The sequence below is a fragment of the Fusarium subglutinans genome, assembly GCF_013396075.1.
Source record: "Fusarium subglutinans strain NRRL 66333 chromosome Unknown NRRL66333_c0000019, whole genome shotgun sequence".
Lineage (NCBI taxonomy): Eukaryota > Fungi > Ascomycota > Sordariomycetes > Hypocreales > Nectriaceae > Fusarium > Fusarium subglutinans.
This window is the reverse complement of record NW_023502082.1, coordinates 74,842-94,578: the sequence shown is the minus strand read 5'-3', so window position 1 is coordinate 94,578 and position 19,737 is coordinate 74,842. Positions and strand designations below refer to the sequence as shown.

Sequence of the window (19,737 nt, the reverse complement as noted above, 5' to 3'; positions counted from 1 at the left end):
GGACACAAATCGAAAATGAGCTCTCAACGTTTCTGATTCCTCTTTATAGACCTGGCACTATAAATCCTTTTCAATACTGGAATCAGAACCTATCAGCCGTCATCAAGCTCACCAACAGCTTCCGAAAGATCTCCAGCGCGGTGTTGTTTTACCGAGGGATCAGAGACAGTATGTGGCTTAAGGAATGTAGGCCGTCCGTCCAGACCTCTACCCGTCCCGAAATATCCATACCTGAGCTCAAGAAGTTCTTTTTCGCCTTCATGGATCACACAATCCGACTCGACTTGTTCATTTACAATAAAGACACATCGTTAAATCCCAGAGCATCTGTCCTGGACCCAGTGGCGTGGCAGTCAGCCAACCCGAATTTTGACGACGTGGACCCAAAGTTATGGCAACCATCTTCATCTCACGCGGGGGGGTTGGCTATCAATACTCGTGGACTGGTGCGCGTTGCAGGAGATGTTGCCAGTATCCTCCATCCATCGAGCGAAGATACCAAAGGAGAATATACCCACATGAACCCTCTCAAGAATAAACTTCCATACTTTGTAATAGAGGAACTACGGTTGAAATAACCCTGGAACGCCGTCGGTTTCTCCGTTGCCGACGTTCATACCCCCTTTTTCGGCTCGGCTTGATGGAGGGAAACGTTGATAGCGCCCATTCATGAATTACGCGAGGCCATGTTAAGGATAGTTGTAGGGAAAGGCCTCTCTTCGCCCATGCGACGATTCATTGATCTACAGGAAGCTTCGCGGAAGTCTCATTTACAAAACATAATTGGAGAATTTCGAATCTAATTGGAGAGCGTCATAGAGATATTGTATTACTATGATGAGATGTTACATGCGTAAGCGCAGAGTTGCCAAGGGGTATTGTGTGACGTAAAGTTACAAATTGTGATACAAGATCCGGTCTCAACATTCGTTCCACACCCATCGTACAAAATGATGAAGGGATTAAAGCAAAAACTCCGAAATAATGAGTAAACAGTGAGCACCAAGCTCATATCCCAGAAGTGAACAGTCTTTGGTAAAAAGAAGAAACGGTCATGGTTGCCCTACAGAGTGCACAGTCTATTGACGCAAGCACAGATTCCCAGCGACGTACACAAGTTGAGGTTTGCCATGCAGTCATCTTCAGTAGAACAAGAAACATCATCAACGCAGACTTCTTGTTGGCAAGTTTGTCCTGCGCTACACTGCGCGTTTGTCGTGCATGCGTCGACGTCTGACGGTGGACTGCACACCGCATTCACACAAACACAGAGGCCAAGGGCGCAAAGAGGTTGCAGAGACAAGAGACAATCAATACTGTCGGAACAAGATGAGGTGCCTCCGTTTCCAGTACCAGGGGATGATGCCCTGCAAAAGCCATCTGCGGCGCATGTCTGGCCTGCGATCGTACAGTCGCTATCGTCAGAACATGGCGTTTCCGAGCTAGTTGGGGCTGGTGTATTGTCCGATGTGACAGTGACAAAGCCGCTGCTCGGGTTTGCAGTCCGTTGACAAATCAGATCTATACAGGCAAAGATCCCCAAAGCATTTGCGCCAATTGCTGCGACACAGTCCTGGTTTGTCGAGCACCCGATATCGGTGGCGCCCGGAGACGGCGGCTGAGTTGTCGAAGCTCCAGCTCCTGTAGTTGAGGTAGTCTCCTGGCATAGAGCGTTGACGCAGACAAAAAGCCCCAGCGCCTGGGCTCCGAGAGCGACAACACAGTCTTGATCAGTATCACACTCAACGTCAGTTGCAGACCCCGAAGCAGAGACCCCAGTGTTAGTGGTTGTCGCTGCAACGCTAGCTGTTGCTGTCTGTTGGCAAAGAAGATTGACACATGCAAAGATACCAAGAGCCCCAGCTCCAATGGCAGCCACACAGTCTTGGTCCGTTGAGCACTCGACGTCAGTTCCTTGCACAGATGCGGCAGGCTGGGTAGCAGCCGCACCAGCTCCAGAAGCTGTGGCCGTCTGCTCACACAAGAGATCTATGCAAGCGAATATTCCCAACGCGTTAGCTCCCAAGGCCGCCACACAGTCTTGATCTGTTGAACAATCGATAGGTGCTGTGATGGTGGGCACCGCGATGGAGCCTGTTTGCGAAGCTGTGGTACCTCCATTCGTAGGATTGGCAGTTGGCTGAAGCTGGCAAATGAGGTCCACACAGACGTAGATTCCCAAGACAGACAATCCTAGGGCAGCAGTACAATCTTCAGCGTTTGCGCACGATACTGACGTTTGTGCTGCTGGTGCTCCAGCTGTCGTGGTTGGGTCACCATCAACGCCTCCACCACTATTCGAGTCAGGTCCAAGTTGGCATACAGCGTCTACACAGACACACAAGTTGAGCCCACCGACAAGGCATAATGCTACGTCTGCCACACAGTCGTCGCTGCTAGAACATGCCGATCCTGTCTGTGTAGCCGACTGACCAGCTGTTGTGGTTCCTGATTCGCCGGCACCAGACCCTGGGTTGTTGCCAGAAGTCGTGCTTGAAGCTGGAGAGCCACTCGTTGTCGTGTCTCTAACACAGACTGCGTTAACACAAGTGCAAAGGTTGAGTACGCCGCTCAAGCACAACGATACATCAGCCAAGCAATCATCGTCATCAGTACATGGTGTACCTCCACCACTCTCGGTCGGCGTTGATGGATCAGTGCCCTGGGTTCCAGATGCCGCAGTAGAAATAGCACCTCCTGCAGTGGAAGTATCGTCTGGGTCTGTGTTTGGAACACACACTGCATTCACACAAGCGCAGATGTTGAGTCCTCCGGAGACACAGAGCTCGGTGTCCACGGCACAGTCATTGTCATCCGAGCAGGATGTTGGAGGTCCGTCAGTGGATGACGAGCCTTGGCCTGTAGTTGTTACAGATGAAGACTGGCCACCAGTTGACTGACCATTGGAAGAACCAGTCGTTCCAGTCCCTCCGCTCTGGTTGGTTCCCTGGGAAGTGGTCGCTGAAGGTTGACTGCCACTTGCACTTGTCTGACCTCCAGCGTTAGGGCCACCATCAGTGTTGGAAGATTGTCCACCACCTGTTCCAGATCCAGTTGTATTTGGAGAGATTGGTTGGCTGACAGCAGTATTTGAAGTGCCTGAGCCTTGGTTTGCGGTGCCAGTGCCAGTGCCAGTGCCGCCTCCATTACCACCTGTTGCCGACGCTCCGCCGTTGTTCGTTGAGAAGCTGCAGGACCCTTCTGAGCGTTGAGTGCTCGTGTTACCACCACCATTACTATCTGTTGGCGATGGGTCGCCATCTCCGCCACCTGTAGGATTTCCTTCAGGGCTTCCAATCTGCCTCGAAGTAGATGTCACCAATCTCCCAGTCGCTCCCGTTGACTCTGGGCCGGGATTGACAATTGGCGCCCCATCAGATAGAACAGAAGTTGGCAATGTCTGGTCTGTTGAGCCTGTAGCTCCTGAACTACCTACTCCTGAAGGCGCAGAGCCGCCGGATACAGACGCTCCCGACGTTGCTTCCGAGCCTCCATTGGACACAGGGTCGCTCGAGTCAGCGTCGCCGTCGCCGCCTCCCTCTGTACCCCCAGTCTGATTCGGAGAGGACGTTGATTGCAACCGACTGCTGGGCTCATTGTTGCTTCCAGAGCCATTTCCTCGGCTACCAGTTTGGCTTGGACGGGTTCCAGCTTGTGAACTTGAGGTCTGTCGGCCATTTGACCCTGTATTATCAACACCAGAGGTGTTGTCAGTATCAGGATCACCACCACCAGGAACATTACCCTGTGGTCTGGCCGTAAGAGCTGGTTGACGTGTTGTTGGTGAACCATTTCCTGGTGATGAGCTGGAGCCAGGCGCAGATCCAGAGCCATTGCCGTCACCATCTCCACCATTTGATCCTGAACCTGAACCATCGCCGGAGGGTGAATCAGACCCTGTATTTGATCCGTTGCCTGAGCCATTTCCGTTCCCTGGACTCGTCCCAGGTCCTGAGCTTCCACCGTCAGAAGAGCCACCGCCGGAACCTGAGTTGGAACCAGAGCCATCTCCAGATCCAGAACCACTACCAGACCCAGATCCAGACCCAGAATCCCCAAAACCATCACCACCAGAGCCTTGTCCTTGTGTACTGCCAGTCTGTGACCCATCATCAGAAGTGTCATCGCCAGAAGCGCCGCCATCAGAGGAACCTCCGTTGCCCTGGCCTTCCCCGTCTGCATTGTCGCCGCCCCCGCTGCCACCACTTGAAGTGGAAGTACCATCATCGCCTCCATTACTTGAACCGCCACCCTGGGTTCCTGCACCTCCGCTTGAGCCGGAGCCTGTGCCGTCGATGGGAACGCAAGCACCCTCTTGACAAGTCTCACCAGTAGGGCAAGCAACGGAATTGCAGCTAGCTAGACCTGGACTTGGTGTGCAGATGTTGCCAATACAGACCTCATCGCTACTGCAAGTCTCGCCGCCACAAGAGGTAGGGTCACCAAGAGCCACGCAGGAATCTTGGATACAAGCATAGTTGATGGGGCAATTAACGCCTGATGTACCGCAGTTGACGGGTCCATTAGCCGGTACGCACTCGTTGTTAATACAGGCAAATCCTGGCTGGCATGTCGATGTCGCTTGTCTCTGTAAAAGACGCCGGAGACGATTGGATGAGGTACCGCAAGATGACGGGTCCTGAACTGAAGCGCATTGGTTGTTGATACAGACGGTATTGCCAGTACAGGCTGGATCGCAAGTTGAAGCTGGTGACCCAGAGCCAGTATTTCCTTCATCCTGGCCTGACGATGCTCCGTCAGCACCATTTTGATCAGATCCACCTTGATCATCTTGTCCATCTCCGTTTCCTGGGCCAGACTCTGAATCAGATGGAGAAGCACTTCCGGAAGAGACGTCTGTGTTATCTTCACCTCCAGAAGTCGAGTCACCTCCTCGCCCAGCATCGCCCGAGGTTCCCTCTGGTCGAGCTGAGGTTGCACCATTCCCTTCCGACGAGCCTCCATCGCCAGAGGCGTCTCCACCATCGGAACCATCAGGCGATTGTGCACTTCCATTGCCGGATGCATTATTGCCTTGGCCACTTCCATCAGAAGATCCCCCCTCTTGCCCGTCGGCATTGTCTCCCGAGCCGTTGCCACTCGACTCACTGTCGGCAGGGCTTCCGCTTCCTCCAGAGGAAGTGCCTCCAGTGTTCGACTGTGTGTCTCCATCCTCATCTGCACCAGGAATACGTGCTCCGGGACCTCCAGATCCAGTACCACAGGCGACCCGAGGAGTGTTGGACTGGTGGACCAGGTTGCTGACACACTGGCCCGAGACGCACACTTGGTTGCTTCCGCAGGTTTCTGAGCTGCTTCCGCACTGCGACAAGTCGGTTGAGATCTTGATAGGTGCACACTCTTTGTTCGAGCAGTAAGATCCTGGTTGGCACCTTCCATTTGAGCCACAACTGGAAGAAGTGCTCGAAGTAATGTTGAGCGAAATACATTGCCCAGAGACACATAGTTGACCGTCGGTACAGTCTTTTGGGCTGGCTCCAAGACCGCAGCCATAAGTGTCGGCCGAGATGAAGGCTTGACGACAGTAACCGCCCTGGCATGATGCGCCAAGGGAGCATTCACTACTGCTCTTACAAGACTGGACGTTGGTACCAAGTTGAAAAGGCACACATGATTCATCAAGGCACCAGTTGCCTGAGGCACAGGTCGTATTTGAAGCACCGCAGGAACTGGGGTCTGAACCAATGGCCAACCTTTGGCATCGGTCATTGACACATAATGAACCAGGTCCGCATTGCGTGTTGGTACTGCCACAGCGACGGGAGTTTGCCGTCACTTGGATTGGGGCACACTTCCCATCATCGCACCATTGACCCGGCTCACATGGCCCAGAGCTATTGGAGCCTGATGAGGAAGTGCAACTGTCGCTATTTGACCCATCAAGAGGATAGCATCCGCCAGCAACACAAAGCTCCCCAGCTTTACATGAGTTGCCACGCTTCCCGCATTGTGTAGGGTCGAGTCCGATCGTGACGCTTGTACAGCTCCCCCATGTACATACGCCAGGAAGAGGACAACCTCCAGCATAGAGCATGCCGGTTTGCTGGTTGGGTTCACTGTCGCAAGGGAGAGTATTGGATGGGATAGGGGAGAGAATTAAGAGTGAAGCCATCACAGCTCGCCAGTTCATATTGGGAGCCATGATTAATATCTGGTATTGTTGAACTTGGTATTGATCAACCTCTATGATCGTAGAATGCCAACGAGATGATCCTTCATCTATATAGCAACTGAACGGGAGCCAGGTGCCGCAACTACCATGAGTGACACCCAGGCATCTCCGTCAACGGTTGGCCTTTCGCCATATAGCCATGTCGTCATATCAAGGGTCCAGAGGCTCCTCCACCAAGGGTCCTCAGGCTGACTGCAATATGCAGCGACATCATGAGTAGAAGTTTAATCTGCCCAGAGGCTCCCAACAGTTTCGAGCATACCTGTCACGGCCAGTGTTATCAGCGGACAAGACCAACTCAGGACCGGCTAACCTACTAGGCTTGAAGAGGGCTACTCAAATGAGCTCCATCACACCACCATATTCGCCCACCAAAATTCTGGGATAACCTCAAATTTCGTCTCCATTAGCTTGCGGATCTGTCATGTTTCCGGTCACGGGGCACACCTTAGGACCCTCCCGCCAACGTTCACAGCGGGCCCAGCAGGAACTAGTGACCGGTTGGCGACTTAAGCTCGCGATGAACGCTCCGGATGAGCTTTGACTGCATGAAGATCCGGGGCGAGGAGCTGAAGATCTCTAGAGACTTGGCGTCTGTTGTCGATCGTTAGGGCGCGGGAATGTCTCGGTGCCGGGAACAAGACTGAAGGTGTGCGCCCAATCTGCGCCTCAATTCCCCAGACCTTGCTTGGTTGCTCAGGGCAGCTGCCGTTTTCGGCAGCACAAAACGGTCGAGGAGGCTAAGACTGACCAGCGCGGCTGTGGAGTTATCATTGCGGGCCGGTTCAGTTCAAAAGAAGCATGTAGTATAAGGCTTAGCAAGATGAATCAGGACCTTGACTATAACACTGGGATCTGAAGTGACGATGGTGACTAAAGATTCTTTAGAATTAGAAAGTGCTACCCGGCTCACTAAAACTCAAGGCAACCATGACTCCGGATGTGAAACCTAATGGAAGGACCTTCACCCAGTGCTTGGCAATTCTCATGTGTCATTCTGAAAGCACTTCATTGGTTATCTTCATAGGATCTCTTCAGTTGATCTTTGAGGCTATCTCCAGATGGCCGCTCTTGGTCTAATCAAACAAAATGAAGATCAACAACAGAAAATGAGATGTGATACCGTCATGTCCTAAGTATGGAACGACATCAACGGCTGGCTTTTCCTGTCTACGGAGTATGGTGTCCGCATTCTTGGCCTAGATCTAGTCTGTATGACAACAGATGAACAATCCTATTTACTCTTCGGAGGAGATATCTTCTATCGGCTAGTAGAGAGGGAGCATACCTTAAAATCAGACCATATTTGTGGCAAAGAGGCTTCAGATATGTTGCACCTCTTTGATTTTCTTTTTTGTTTGCTTCCTTACACAGCTGACACTGAGCTTGGTTTTGAATCTAGGCAAACATTACTGTAAGCTAAAGTGTCCTTATGATATCCTTAGCCTTCGTGTTGACTCTATCGTAGTCACCCACTTGGACCTTCGTCCGCTCGCGTATCTGATATCACTGTGTTTTGACACTTTTTCCGGGTCTTGTTTCCGGTGGCTTGCCTTGGCGCAGCCTCATGCCAAGGGTTTTTCGCATTCAATACTAGTGAAAAGTATCTCGTCTCCCTTCACGACACCTTATTGGACAACAGTAAGCTGAAATCGGTCAAATTAAGCGACTGGCAACTGACTGTTTGTGGGAATAAGCTTGGTAGATCCGTGCCTTGCAGCTTATGTGACAGGACATTCTCAACGGTGATTGTCAAGCTTTGCATGCCACCCCACACTGACATAAGACCTCTTTGTTATGACGATCAGGCACAGTTACAGGGGATTCATAGGGTCTGAATCCAGATCCATTCTTGACAGGTCGTTTTTTCCAAGACGCCAACGCCGTCCTAGGACTAGCTTGCAGAGCCTCAGCCATGACAATAACCACTTCAAACGTCATGTTCGAGACCCAAGACTGAGATCGACACTGTCAGATCATGTTCAACCGTCAAATGAAATAGTAGGTAGCTCAAGAGAATCTCGAGAATGTAGATCCTTGTTCGTCTCGTGCCCTCCTAGCGAGGGATATCCAGCCTCCAGGGCCGGCGGAAGTTCCCGCAAGCGGTAATCTCAATCAAGCGAGCTATGCCAGCTGGTCACCAATATTTGAATTCATATTCGAGTCCTGTTATCTGTCAAGTTCAAAATGTTGAGATCCGTTCTCTCGGATGTTGGGTTACCGTAATTGTATCATGCGCCCTGTTGTGACCGTTTGGGGAGATTGGAATTTAATGACGTATGACGAGATTCAGTAACACAAAACACGTGAAGGAGACATGTTGTAACGTATCTTTGCTTCTGCCTTACTATTAGAGTGTCAATAACTTTCTCTCTATTGTTTATAGCAGGGCTGTCACTTGAAGAATATTCCTGTTCATCATACTTCAGAAGAAGCAGTCGCTTCTCTGATGGTATTTGTAATTTTGTGATCGAACTCTATAGGTTTCGGCTGATTTGGAAGATTGCTGTATCTGGCTGCGAGCTGATATGTCGATCAAGACGACATATCCAACCCCATGGAAACAATCATTTCCCTCCATGATCCTGTCTCCCGGAAATAAACGCTTCACAAATTTGGACAAAAGTGTGATTAACATGTCTCGTAAACCAATCGCATTGTCTTGCTGTCGGTGGCCCTTGATCACATTCCTTGACAAAGTGATCCTAGCGCAAAGGGTGACATCACAGGTCAGGGAGTGGCATAAAATGTATGACTTTAATCATAAGTTACAAGAACAATTTTAGGATGAGTAACTTGGGATGAGCTAAGTACAGACTCAGACTACCTAGCCCAAACATCATTTCCCCCTCAAGTGGTCAGACAGCCTCCCATGCTGGGTTGAGATTTGAACGTTCAAGTAGTGATCAGGTTCCTAGGGCGAAACGAGGTGTCAGAGTGTTGTTATTCCCATTGCCGAGATCTACCACGGGACAACCCGTGTAATCGAGATCCTGCCAATCACAATGTGCTTGTCTCATGTAGGCCCACTGCTATCACAGAATTGTTTGCAAGAACTCTTATGGTACGACCCGGGGTGACTGGGTAAATGAGTTGTAACAAATACTTGGACCAGTCAGGAAAGCTCTAGACAGCCCAAGAACAACGGCTATCTCTTATTAATCGTTCATAGCTTGAACAGGAATCTGCCTGTGGAGCAATATCATAGATCCTACCAGTACTCCACCCGTCGTTTCTGTATTTCCTAACTTACAGGACCCTGAGGTGCGGGCCTCTTCAAGCAGATGTCAACCCCATTCGGCACCTGCGACCCAGAGAGCTTACAGCTGATACCTTAAGGTACTAAGTTAGGATTGGCTGCCGGCATCGCTCAGGCCCGGTACGTTGACATTTGGCTCTTGCCTTGGTGTTGTGAATAGCTTCGCTCTTAGGAAAGAACATATGGGGCTCTGGCGATCCAAAGGCTGAACGAACGCGAGTAGCAGCTTCCTTTGTAACATCTATTGCCTCATATCAAGGTGCAGTGGCGGAAGGTGTCTTCTGATGCGGTTTTAACCTACTCTTCCGTTGCGGCTTTGCCTGAAAGTTCATCCTAACACTTCCTACAAAATTCAACTTCTGTCGAGGAAATTTAGCCAAGGCACACTCCTCAAGTACAATCCTACCCAGGTGAGTCAAGTGGTTGTCAATCAGTCCTGGGAAGTGAATACTGATATGCGTACGGCTTAGAAACATTCCGGTGAAGGGCAACGTGCAGCCTACCTCCAGTCTCCAGGCGAATAAGAGCGGTTGCTTCCGGCGTGCCCCCCCAATCTCGACAACTCTTTTTCCAACCCGTTTTTCAGGCACTCAGAAAAGTAAGTCTAGGGTTGGGTGCGTGTGTGTTGGACGTGGGCTAATATTGACAGTGGTTCGACCAAAAAAGAAATCAGGGACAGTCTCTCCCAGCAGGGCAAACGCTCCGCCGGGATTATTAAGTAGAATGCCCCTGGCAAAAAACAAATCTCGACCTAGACGGTCCGCACAAGTTCTGCAACTCGTGAGTCCGGATCTGGATAGGTCTTGATGGTAGTAGCAAATACTGACGATATGTGGGACCAGAGACGGAATGAAGTACGCGCACGCTTCATGGAATCGACCGAACTATGCATGAAAAAGATCCAGGAGGAGGCCAAATCCTCCGTCGTCGACGGTTTTTGCCGTCTGTCGAATAAAGTCCCCAACAAAACGAATGGCTATGTTCAGGTCAGCTCTGGCGGGGGGAACAAATTCGCGTTGCTGCATGAAATTTTGCTCTGGTCCATAGGTTTAAAATGCCCTGGAAAGAACACGTCTCACATCTTTGTGGCAGGCCGAATTGTTTGGAATCGTCCCATGTATGCGTGGAGACCCCGGAGGAGAACAATAGCCGCAAGAACTACGGGAAAATCGTGGCGTTAGGCACCCCTGGGGGAGGGAGGAAATTTGTAGCTTTGGGAACCGCCGGGGAGGGACACCAGGTATATTAATACCTGTATAATTCAAAGGCCACTGCTTTCAATAAACTTCTTATTCTTTCCTCCTTTACTTGCAACCTCAACAAAATCAGATCAATACGACAATCACAAGCACCCAGGGCGCTCCCCAGCGCAAGAGACCCAGACGAAGCACAGCCAGGAGACGACAAGGATAGCAGAGGATAGCAGAGGAGAAGGGGAGGAAGCTAGTCTGATTCCACTATATATATATATATATATATATACTAAGCTTAGCTAAGTCTCTCCTCAATTTACCCAAGGTTATCCTACGACTGGGTACAGTAGCTAATCAGGTTCAAGACCCGTGTGATGAGCATCATGACGCTATCTTCAGGGGGGAGGTCTTTTGCCGCCACTTGTTCCATGTACCCCTCGCCAGCTTGGCTAGATGCGCGGCCTGGGATAGAGTCTTCAGAGACAGAATAGATATACCTGGCCACTGCCCTTGCCATTCTCCTCGAGGGAAGGGTGAACACTCTGACGGCGAGTAGCGGGATTCTTGGGAGCCTTTCTGCTAACGGTCTCCTCCCTCACCTTGACCAACGAGTGTGCACGACGCAAGCCCAGCTATCAGGTCTACCAACTCAAATACCACTCTCATAAATACATTTTAGGCACACCAACTGCTCACCGGCCCAGCGAGCGGCTTGCAGAGCAAGGTACTCTTCGACCTCGACTGCGTGTTGCTGGAGCTGGGCGATTTCTTCGTGGTGATCTTTAATTGTTGGCAGCAATTGGTTAATGGCCATTCCCTCTGCCTGTAGCGCCTCTAGCTGGCGTTAATTTGGTGACGAAATGTCACTAAGCAGCTCCTTTATTTTTTTGGGCATCAGCGTTGGCCGCCCTGGCGCGTCGATCCTCTGTGTCATCTCTGCGGCCGATTGATGGTGTTGTACCATCATTTTGACACCCTCAAGAAGACAGTCGCTCAATTGTCCGGTCGCCTTTGCGACCGCCTGAACGGCGATATCTGCAACTTTCTTGGTCACTTCGAGTCGGCGATGTGATCCTGGAGGTTTTTGGTGGCTCACTCTGCGATCTCTTCGCAGGACTAGAGGCGCTCATTGTCGGATGAATGTTGCGCCATAGGGCGATGACCAGTCTCAGGGTTGCTGGCCTGATGGGCACATATGTTCTAGTTGTTCGACTGTGGTAAAATAACAATATATCCGGGCGCTATAGGTCTCTGCCTTCCATAGCAACGTCGACCTTCTATGCTGCCATGGGGAGCCAGGATGCAATCATGCATATACATATATATAGTTTAACCCGGGGTTGTTTACGGGCAGCTCGGCGGACATGGTGCTCATCGTCGTGATCCAGGCCTGTTGAGGCTCAACGCTTTGTGCGAAAGACGTATGTTCTTGGGTCAGGGGGGGGGGGCAAGGTAGCAGGAGGCAAGACGCAGGAAAACTTGGGACTTCTATCCTCAGAATGACAGAAGCTTTAGGTAAACTTAGGATAAACTTAGGGTATTTCTTCAAAATTTAGGATAGGCTTAGGTAAGTTACCCTAGGTGCAGTGCAAAGTCCCTCTCCCCTGGTTTGCCATGGTCGCCCTTGTTAACAAAAAGAGGTGACAGTGTATGCAGTGTTCGAGCGTCATTTCAACCCTCAAGCCCTTGGGTCTGGTGTTGGGGAGCGGCGAGCCTCATAGCAAGCCGGCCCCGAAATCTAGTGGCGGTCTCGCTGCAGCTTCCATTGCGTGGTAGTAACACCCTCGCAACTGGTACGTGGCGCCTTTCTCTTCTCCCCTCGACGGTGAGTAATGGTATCCTTGCCGTCGATAGCCGTCTGGAAGGACTCGGTACGGGTTTGGACAACAGCCTTCTTTCCTTTGCCCTGCGCCTTTTGGTCACGGTGCTTTACGCTCAAGCCGTTGTAGAGACGGATGATGTCGTGGTCTTCAAGCGCGAGGAGGCGAGCGATAGCTTCGTCTAGATAAATGTCAGCAGCTGGAAGAGGAACGGTAAGGTGAACATGAATAGCTTACCAAGGGTATCGGGGTTCCAGGACTCCTTCATCATGTCAATGGCTGCATCGCGGAATCTCCCCCCGTACTCGAGGGGTTTCTTTCCTTTACGAATGTTGATCGGAATGCCGGTCTCAGCCAAGAAGGCTTGGAACATGGTAAGGATATCCTCATCCGCGATGAATGAATCAACTGCTTCGTTCTCGATGAGGTTGGTGATGTCTGAAACTCCGCTCTTGCGGCTGCTGGCCGAGGATCGTCTGCTTCGGGGACCGACCTTGAGGTCGGCGACCATCTCCGTGAGCTTTGAGACTTGGTTCGAGAGCTTCATATATCAGTGGAGTCAGGACTGGAGGTTAATGGTAAAACGAACATATTCCTGGTTGTTTAACAGCGCGATGAGCGCTGGGGACGCAGATGAGATATTCTCAAGAGTCATCCACGACCTTGTAGAGCGCGCGCCTTTCGCAGTGAGGTCGGCAGGGTCAACAGCACGGCTAAAGCAATCCTATTTCCCCCTCTAAATTCCCCAGGGCGTTCGAGACAGCCTCGACCTCCCCAGACGCTTGATTCTCTTTGATGTCCTGGGGCATATCTTCGTGACTTGTGATACCTATGTTGGAGAATCTCAAGAGAATCTTGGGAGGGGCTTGTGGGGGCCTTGGGAGACCGGTGGTGTTGAGAGAAGGATAAGAGGGTGCAGGAGAAGAATAGCAAAAGAAAAGTTAAGTTTCTTTTAGATTCGTTATCCACCTTACATATTAACTCCGGTTCTAAGGTAAGAACAATTGGCAGTGTGAATCAGTGCTAGTGTCACTGTCCGGCACTACTGTCAGTGCCCACGAGTGTGAATCATGGAGGCAAGCAAGCAAGCAATAAGAGCAGGAAATAAGTCAACAATCAATCCATAAAAAACTTCTCTTTCTCTACCTTCTCACTTTTCCTTATACTCCTCCCGCTCTTCCGTTTCTTCTTATTCTTCAACCCGCATTCCCTTCTTAACATCGCTCGACGAAGCTATCATCATCTTCGCTGCCCACTCCTTCTGACTACCTTCCCCTTCTCTCCCCGTCGGCTGTTGCCAGGCCATCATGGATGATAATAGTTCGATCCAGTTTCCGTCGCTCAGCGATCCCAACCTGCCTTCAAGTGACCAAGACAAGCAGCTCTTGGAGCGACTCAAGGATGCTTGGGATCGGTATTCTGACAAATGGGACGACAAAAGCAAGAGAGAACTCGTTTCCCTTATCAGAAGAGGAGAAACAAAAATCACAAAGACAAACCAAGTTCAGCCAAGCGGTCATCGGCTTTGGAAAGCTGACCACATGACCTTTGCCGTTTGGATTATCTTCCGGATTACCTACGACGACTACAAGCTCTCCAAGCCAAAGGAATGGCTTCGTGCCAAATACAAGAACATAGACCCGCAGTCTTGGGCAAGCCCTGTGTCCAAAAAGCCAGTCAAGCCTCGAGGAACCAAGGGGGAAAAGGCGCGTTCCTCAGAGGAGAGCCTCGCGTCACAGGAACCCAAATCTCCTCAGTCGATTGAGGCTATGGATATCTGTGACAACGAGAGCGATTATGACGATACCCATGGCGATGGCACTTATGAAGATGACAACAATGACGGAGATGATCAAGATGAAACAAATGTGAGCTCCCTGAAAGGCAACTCCGAGATTCTTCTGACAAGCATAGGGCAAGACGGTGACCCGAAGTAGGTTCAAGGCAGTAAACGTTCCTGAGCCAAGTCGAGATCTATCACGAAAGCGTGGCACTTCAAATGCCTCTCTCAATCCCCGCACAAAGTTGCAGAAGTTAGACTTCCCTAGAACTCCATCATCGGCTGAGGCAGCCCGTCTACGTGAGTCAACACGATCAGAAGCAAAAAATCACCTCTAATCAATGAATAGTCGAGGCCTCCGATCACCCAGCGGCACCCGTAGCCGATAGCCAGGCTCGTTCTCGTACTCTAAAGTGGAAAAATAAGCTCCACGAACATAGGGATTCTGGGCGTGGTCTGAAGCAGAATCGACCTGCATTCAACCGCACCTCTTCGGCCGGCGACCAGGCCTTCCGCTTACCTGTAACTCCTTCGCGCCAGTGGGCTAGAAGCCAGGAACGAAGCTCACGCCTAAGTGCTCCTGTTGTTTCTTACGAGAAGGTAAATGATCAGAGTGTTTCAGATGATCCTAGAGATCGTCTGCTGTTTCGTGAGCATTCAACTCAAAGCGACCATGCGAGAGCCAAGTTCGGGTTGGTAGACCAGCGTTCTGGCGAGTCTGGCGCTTCAACACAACGTCTGCCGCGGTCAATTGAGGGCAGAGGCAACATTTCCACTATGGCTCCCCAGGGTTCCTCTGACTCTTTCGTGTTCTCATCGAGTTCTCGTGAAAAAGAACACTCGCGTACTGGAGAACGGCTACCTCTTCGTCTCACCACCCGTGAGTCTCTTGGAACTCCTGGCGACGTATCCACACAACAGCCATACGGTCTTCGACAACTCCCTCTTGACGACCCTGATGAGCCATCTTGGTTCCGTCAATTTAGAACACAGTATTATTCTGACTTGAAGGAGACCCGCGAAGGGATCGCATACCACATCAAAAGGCAGGTCACAGGTGTCGTTTTCCAGGCGGTTCATGATCTCATCCAACCGCTGAGTAATTCTATCACTCAGTGTGTAGATACTCTGGCGAAGCACAACGCCAATACCGCAGGAGCAACAGGGCACATCGGCCAGGCAGTTTCAGCAGTTAAGGAACTCAGAGACATGAAGCAGATCCTAAGCAACATCGTGGATACAAGTCGAGTACAGCTGGAAGCCTCCCAGAGGGAGGGAGCCGCGATCCAGGGGCTGGTGCTGCCAGCCATAACTGAATATCGGAAGGATATCGACGATCTTGTGCAACGTACTACATCAATCGAAGAACGCACATCAGATGTCGAGGAGTATCTGGAGCTTCAGCTCGCCTACAGGGGTGGCGATTCAACCCGCAACGCTCCGCAGGTATATGAGAACAATCACCATGCCTTTGGAAATCACGAGAGCACGGGAGGAGAATAAGCCTCTGATACTCTGGCATGACCTGGCTCAAATTCGACCAAACATACGTGTTTCCCATGGCGCTTTCGTTTCGTCTGTCTCGCACTGTCCGAAGATACGACGCGACCAACACAATGTCTCCTCAAATTGTTCGCTTTGACTATTGCTGGCACTTTAATTGATCTTCACACAAAGATCATGTTTGTATTTGTTGTTTTCTTGTCGTCTTCTCTTGTCTTTCGTCCATTGCGCGAAGATTATACAAGACACCCTCGCTGGACTTTTGAGTCTATGGGCAAGTCTTCAGCACTCTGTTCGTTTTGTGTTATCTCCAACAATCAGCATCCTTTCTTCCCTGGCTTATGACTGGGGTGATATGCCAGTTTCTTCTGAGTCTTTGTAACGCAGAGTCACATAGTGATGATTTTGTTGCTTGGGTAAAAATTGTGTGTCTGCTTCAGACGATATGGTAACTTTTGTCTCAATGTTGTTGTTTTTTTTTTCAGGACAGAGAGCCATAGAAGATGTGGAATTGAGACCCAGCCATGTTTGGGCAGAATTGAATTTAGCAAGCATAGAAAAGCACGATGTACTAAGAGACAAAGCGCCAGGTAAAAACACCTAATGCAATAAGACTGATCACTTCAAACAGTCGTCCCTATCCTAACTTTACCTAAGCTTACCCTAAATTTATAAAACTATCCTAAGTCTATCCTAAGTTTACCTAAGACTTCTCATCATTTAGAGTAGACGTCCCAAGTTTCTTGTCTCCTGCCTCCCCATGACAGCCCTACGAGATCTCCCACGCGGCTGGTCCCGCGGTGAACGAGATCTGGCCAATCAAAAGCGCCACATTCAGATGGACCCCACATTGCAGCTTGACTTTCGAGGAAGGAGAACTCAGCGAATATGGCCATGCCGGACTTCACACGACGGCCTCAACACCACGAATCCGACGATATGAGCTTTTAAATCAAGAAAAAAAGATAATAATCTTCACGAGAAGAGCAAAAGGAATCTCCGGTGCGGGGAATCGAACCCCGCTCGCCGCGGCACTCTTAATTGCAGAACAATTGAAAACGCGGAATGATAACCGATACACCACACCGGATGCTTGGATGTTAGTCAGCGCTCGAATTAAGGCTTATACAACCTTTCTCCAGCTCTACTCACTCTCTCGTTATGTCAATTGCAGGTCTGGGACGTGAGGATTGAAGATCATCGCGGGTAGAGACAGCTGAGGAACACCATCAGGGCCAGGGCTTGTCCGGTGTGAAATGCTGATAACAGCGGGATTTATGAACGCTGTGTAACAGCGCGATGGTTCCTCGTCTTCGTCGTCAATCTGGGTGGATCCAGTGCAGAATAGCTCGCCGGCATTGTGACCTTTCACAGCAGTAAACTTCTGCACTGGTATTAGAGAGAATCACTCGAGAGGGACTCGTTTGGTTCGAAAGAGCCATTGTCAAGTAAGAGATATCCGTAGCAATGGAAGGAATCTCGAATACACAATCGCCTTCCGTATCGCAAGTGCCACTGCAGCTGTATGTGACCTCGAGACGCCATAAGTGACACCTCACAAGCCACCACCACTCGGAGAATTATCTACACATCCTGGCAAACCCTCCGAACCTAGAGCCAATTCGATAATTACGATCCGTTAAATACAGAATTACGAAAATCTTAGCAATTGCCGACATCGAGTCTGGTCAATGGGCACGTGTGTTGACGTTTCCCCGCATTCTGATCATATCAGGTTACTTGCTAGATCCGAGGGTCCCGCGGTGAAAGTCAACGTCGACCAAACACAATCGTTCTGATACAAATCAAGTCGAGAGAATACATAAACGTCCAAGGAAATCAGTATGGTTTGTTCTTTTTCATTGAGCTTCATCTATCTTCTCTATCATATTGCTCATCAATATTTGGTTGTATATCAGATTATTTTCAACCTCCACCTCATCTCAGCCATTGCCATAGCGAGACCTCTCATGAACGAGCATGTCCAGCTCTCTAAACCAGAAACCAACTTGGAACAATCAACGCTGACAGAAACAATTTTAGATTCCATAACCGATCCGACGCCGTAATGCTACTTAAGCAACGGGCTTGATGACAGCGGGGGGAGTGCCCACGTTGTTGCGGTTGCGGAAGAACAGAACACCCTTACCAGCACCCTCGGCACCAGCGCTAGGCTCAACCCACTGGCACATACGGGCACTGCGGTACATGGCACGGATGAAGCCACGAGGACCATCCTGGACATCAGCGCGGTAGTGCTTGCCCATGATGGGCTTGATGGCCTCGGTGGCCTCGTCCGCGTTATAGAAGGGGATGCTGCTGACGTAGTGGTGGAGGACATGAGTCTCGATGATGCCGTGGAGAAGGTGGCGGCCGATGAAACCCATCTCACGATCAATGGTAGCAGCAGCACCACGGACGAAGTTCCACTCATCGTTGGTGTAGTGGGGAAGGGTAGGGTCGGTGTGCTGGAGGAAGGTGATGGCAACTAAAAAAGTCAGTATAAATCGCAATTGCATGATGGAGAAAGCTTACCGAGCCAGTGGTTAACCCAGAGGTAGGGAACAAAGTACCAGATGGCCATGTTGTAGAAACCGAACTTCTGGACGAGGAAGTACAGAGCAGTGGCCATCAGACCGATACCAATATCACTCAAGACGATGAGCTTAGCGTCACTGTTCTCGTACAGAGGGCTGCGGGGGTCGAAGTGGTTGACACCACCGCCAAGGCCGTTATGCTTGCCCTTGCCGCGGCCCTCACGCTGACGCTCGTGGTAGTTGTGGCCAGTAACGTTGGTGAGAAGGTAGTTGGGCCAGCCGACAAGCTGCTGGAGAACGAGCATAAGAAGAGTGAAAGCGGGGGTCTCCTCAGTGAGATGGGCGAGCTCGTGGGCCATCTTTCCGAGACGAGTAGCCTGCTGCTCGCGGGTTCGGGGAACAAAGACCATGTCACGCTCCATGTTGCCGGTGGCCTTGTGGTGCTTTCGGTGGGAGATTTGCCAGCTGAAGTAGGGGACAAGGAGGGAAGAGTGAAGAACCCAGCCAGTGATGTCATTGATGATGCGAGAATCGGAGAAAGCACCGTGGCCGCACTCATGGGCAATAACCCAGAGACCGGTACCGAAAAGACCCTGAAGAACGGTGTATACAGCCCACAGACCAGCGCGGGCGGGGGTGGAGGGAATGTATTCGGGGGTCACGAAGTTGTACCAAATGCTGAAAGTGGTGGTAAGGAGGACAATGTCGCGGAGGATATAAGCGTATCCCTTGAGAGCGGAGCGCTTAAAGCAGTGCTTAGGGATGGCATTGTAGATGTCCTTGATGGTAAAGTCGGGGACCTCGAACTGGTTGCCGTAGGTGTCGAGCATAACACCATACTCGGACTTGGGCTTGGCGATATCGACCTCGGACATGGACGAGAGCGATGTGGAAGAGGCCGAGTGGCGGGGAGAGTCTGAAGGAGAGACGGCGGCAGACTCAGAATCCGTCACAGTAGTTGAGGTGACGGTGCGTCTAAGCGCAGGGTTCTGCTTGGGCAGAGCCGAAGTCGAAACGGACGCCATTGTGAAGAAGAGGGTGGGTTCACGGCCGACAATAGACAAAAGAGTCAAGAAGTCGAAGATGCCGAAGAAGAACTGTCGAGGAAAAAGAGAAAGGGAGGTGAAAAGGAAAAAAGAAGTATGAGACGGCCAAGGGGGGCTGAAGTTTTAAAGTGTGTCCCTTTCAACTGTAAAAGTAAAGGTACCTTTACTTTGATGCGTGGATGCTTGCTCGGCACCCGTTTTGTTGGGGCGTGGAGCCTGGGAAAAAGGGCAGGTACTGTACTCACTGTACTGTAGTCTGTAGGTACCTTTTAGCTGCCGCGGGCGGGACAACGGACAAGCAACCCAAACCAAAACGTCTGGCCTCTCAGCGCAGCGGCAACACAAAGCAGAAAATGCGGCGAAAGCGGGCAATACAGGTACAATGTGGAACGATAATGGAAAATGA

At 50.7% G+C, this 19,737-nt stretch overlaps 4 protein-coding genes across 4 annotated transcripts; 1 reads left to right on the top strand and 3 right to left on the bottom strand.

Moving 5' to 3' along the window:
- Positions 1-1,052: 1,052 nt before the first annotated feature.
- FSUBG_2218 (uncharacterized protein) lies at positions 1,053-6,163 on the bottom strand (the record flags this gene model as incomplete). The annotated part of the gene is made up of 2 exons (XM_036679969.1): positions 1,053-1,063; positions 1,114-6,163. The coding sequence occupies 2 exons, from the start codon at positions 6,161-6,163 to the stop codon at positions 1,053-1,055; spliced, it is 5,061 nt and encodes a 1,686-aa protein (XP_036542140.1).
- Positions 6,164-12,383: 6,220 nt separating this feature from the next.
- Positions 12,384-12,976, bottom strand: FSUBG_2217 (uncharacterized protein; the record flags this gene model as incomplete). The annotated part of the gene is made up of 2 exons (XM_036679968.1): positions 12,384-12,646; positions 12,703-12,976. 2 exons carry the CDS (start codon positions 12,974-12,976, stop codon positions 12,384-12,386), a joined length of 537 nt encoding a protein of 178 aa, XP_036542139.1.
- A 796-nt stretch (positions 12,977-13,772) lies between these two features.
- FSUBG_2216 (uncharacterized protein) lies at positions 13,773-15,748 on the top strand (the record flags this gene model as incomplete). Its single annotated transcript, XM_036679967.1, has 3 exons — positions 13,773-14,333; positions 14,380-14,545; positions 14,595-15,748. The coding sequence occupies 3 exons, from the start codon at positions 13,773-13,775 to the stop codon at positions 15,746-15,748; spliced, it is 1,881 nt and encodes a 626-aa protein (XP_036542138.1).
- A 2,075-nt stretch (positions 15,749-17,823) lies between these two features.
- FSUBG_2215 (oleate delta-12 desaturase) lies at positions 17,824-19,310 on the bottom strand (the record flags this gene model as incomplete). The annotated part of the gene is made up of 2 exons (XM_036679966.1): positions 17,824-18,236; positions 18,284-19,310. 2 exons carry the CDS (start codon positions 19,308-19,310, stop codon positions 17,824-17,826), a joined length of 1,440 nt encoding a protein of 479 aa, XP_036542137.1.
- Positions 19,311-19,737: the final 427 nt, after the last annotated feature.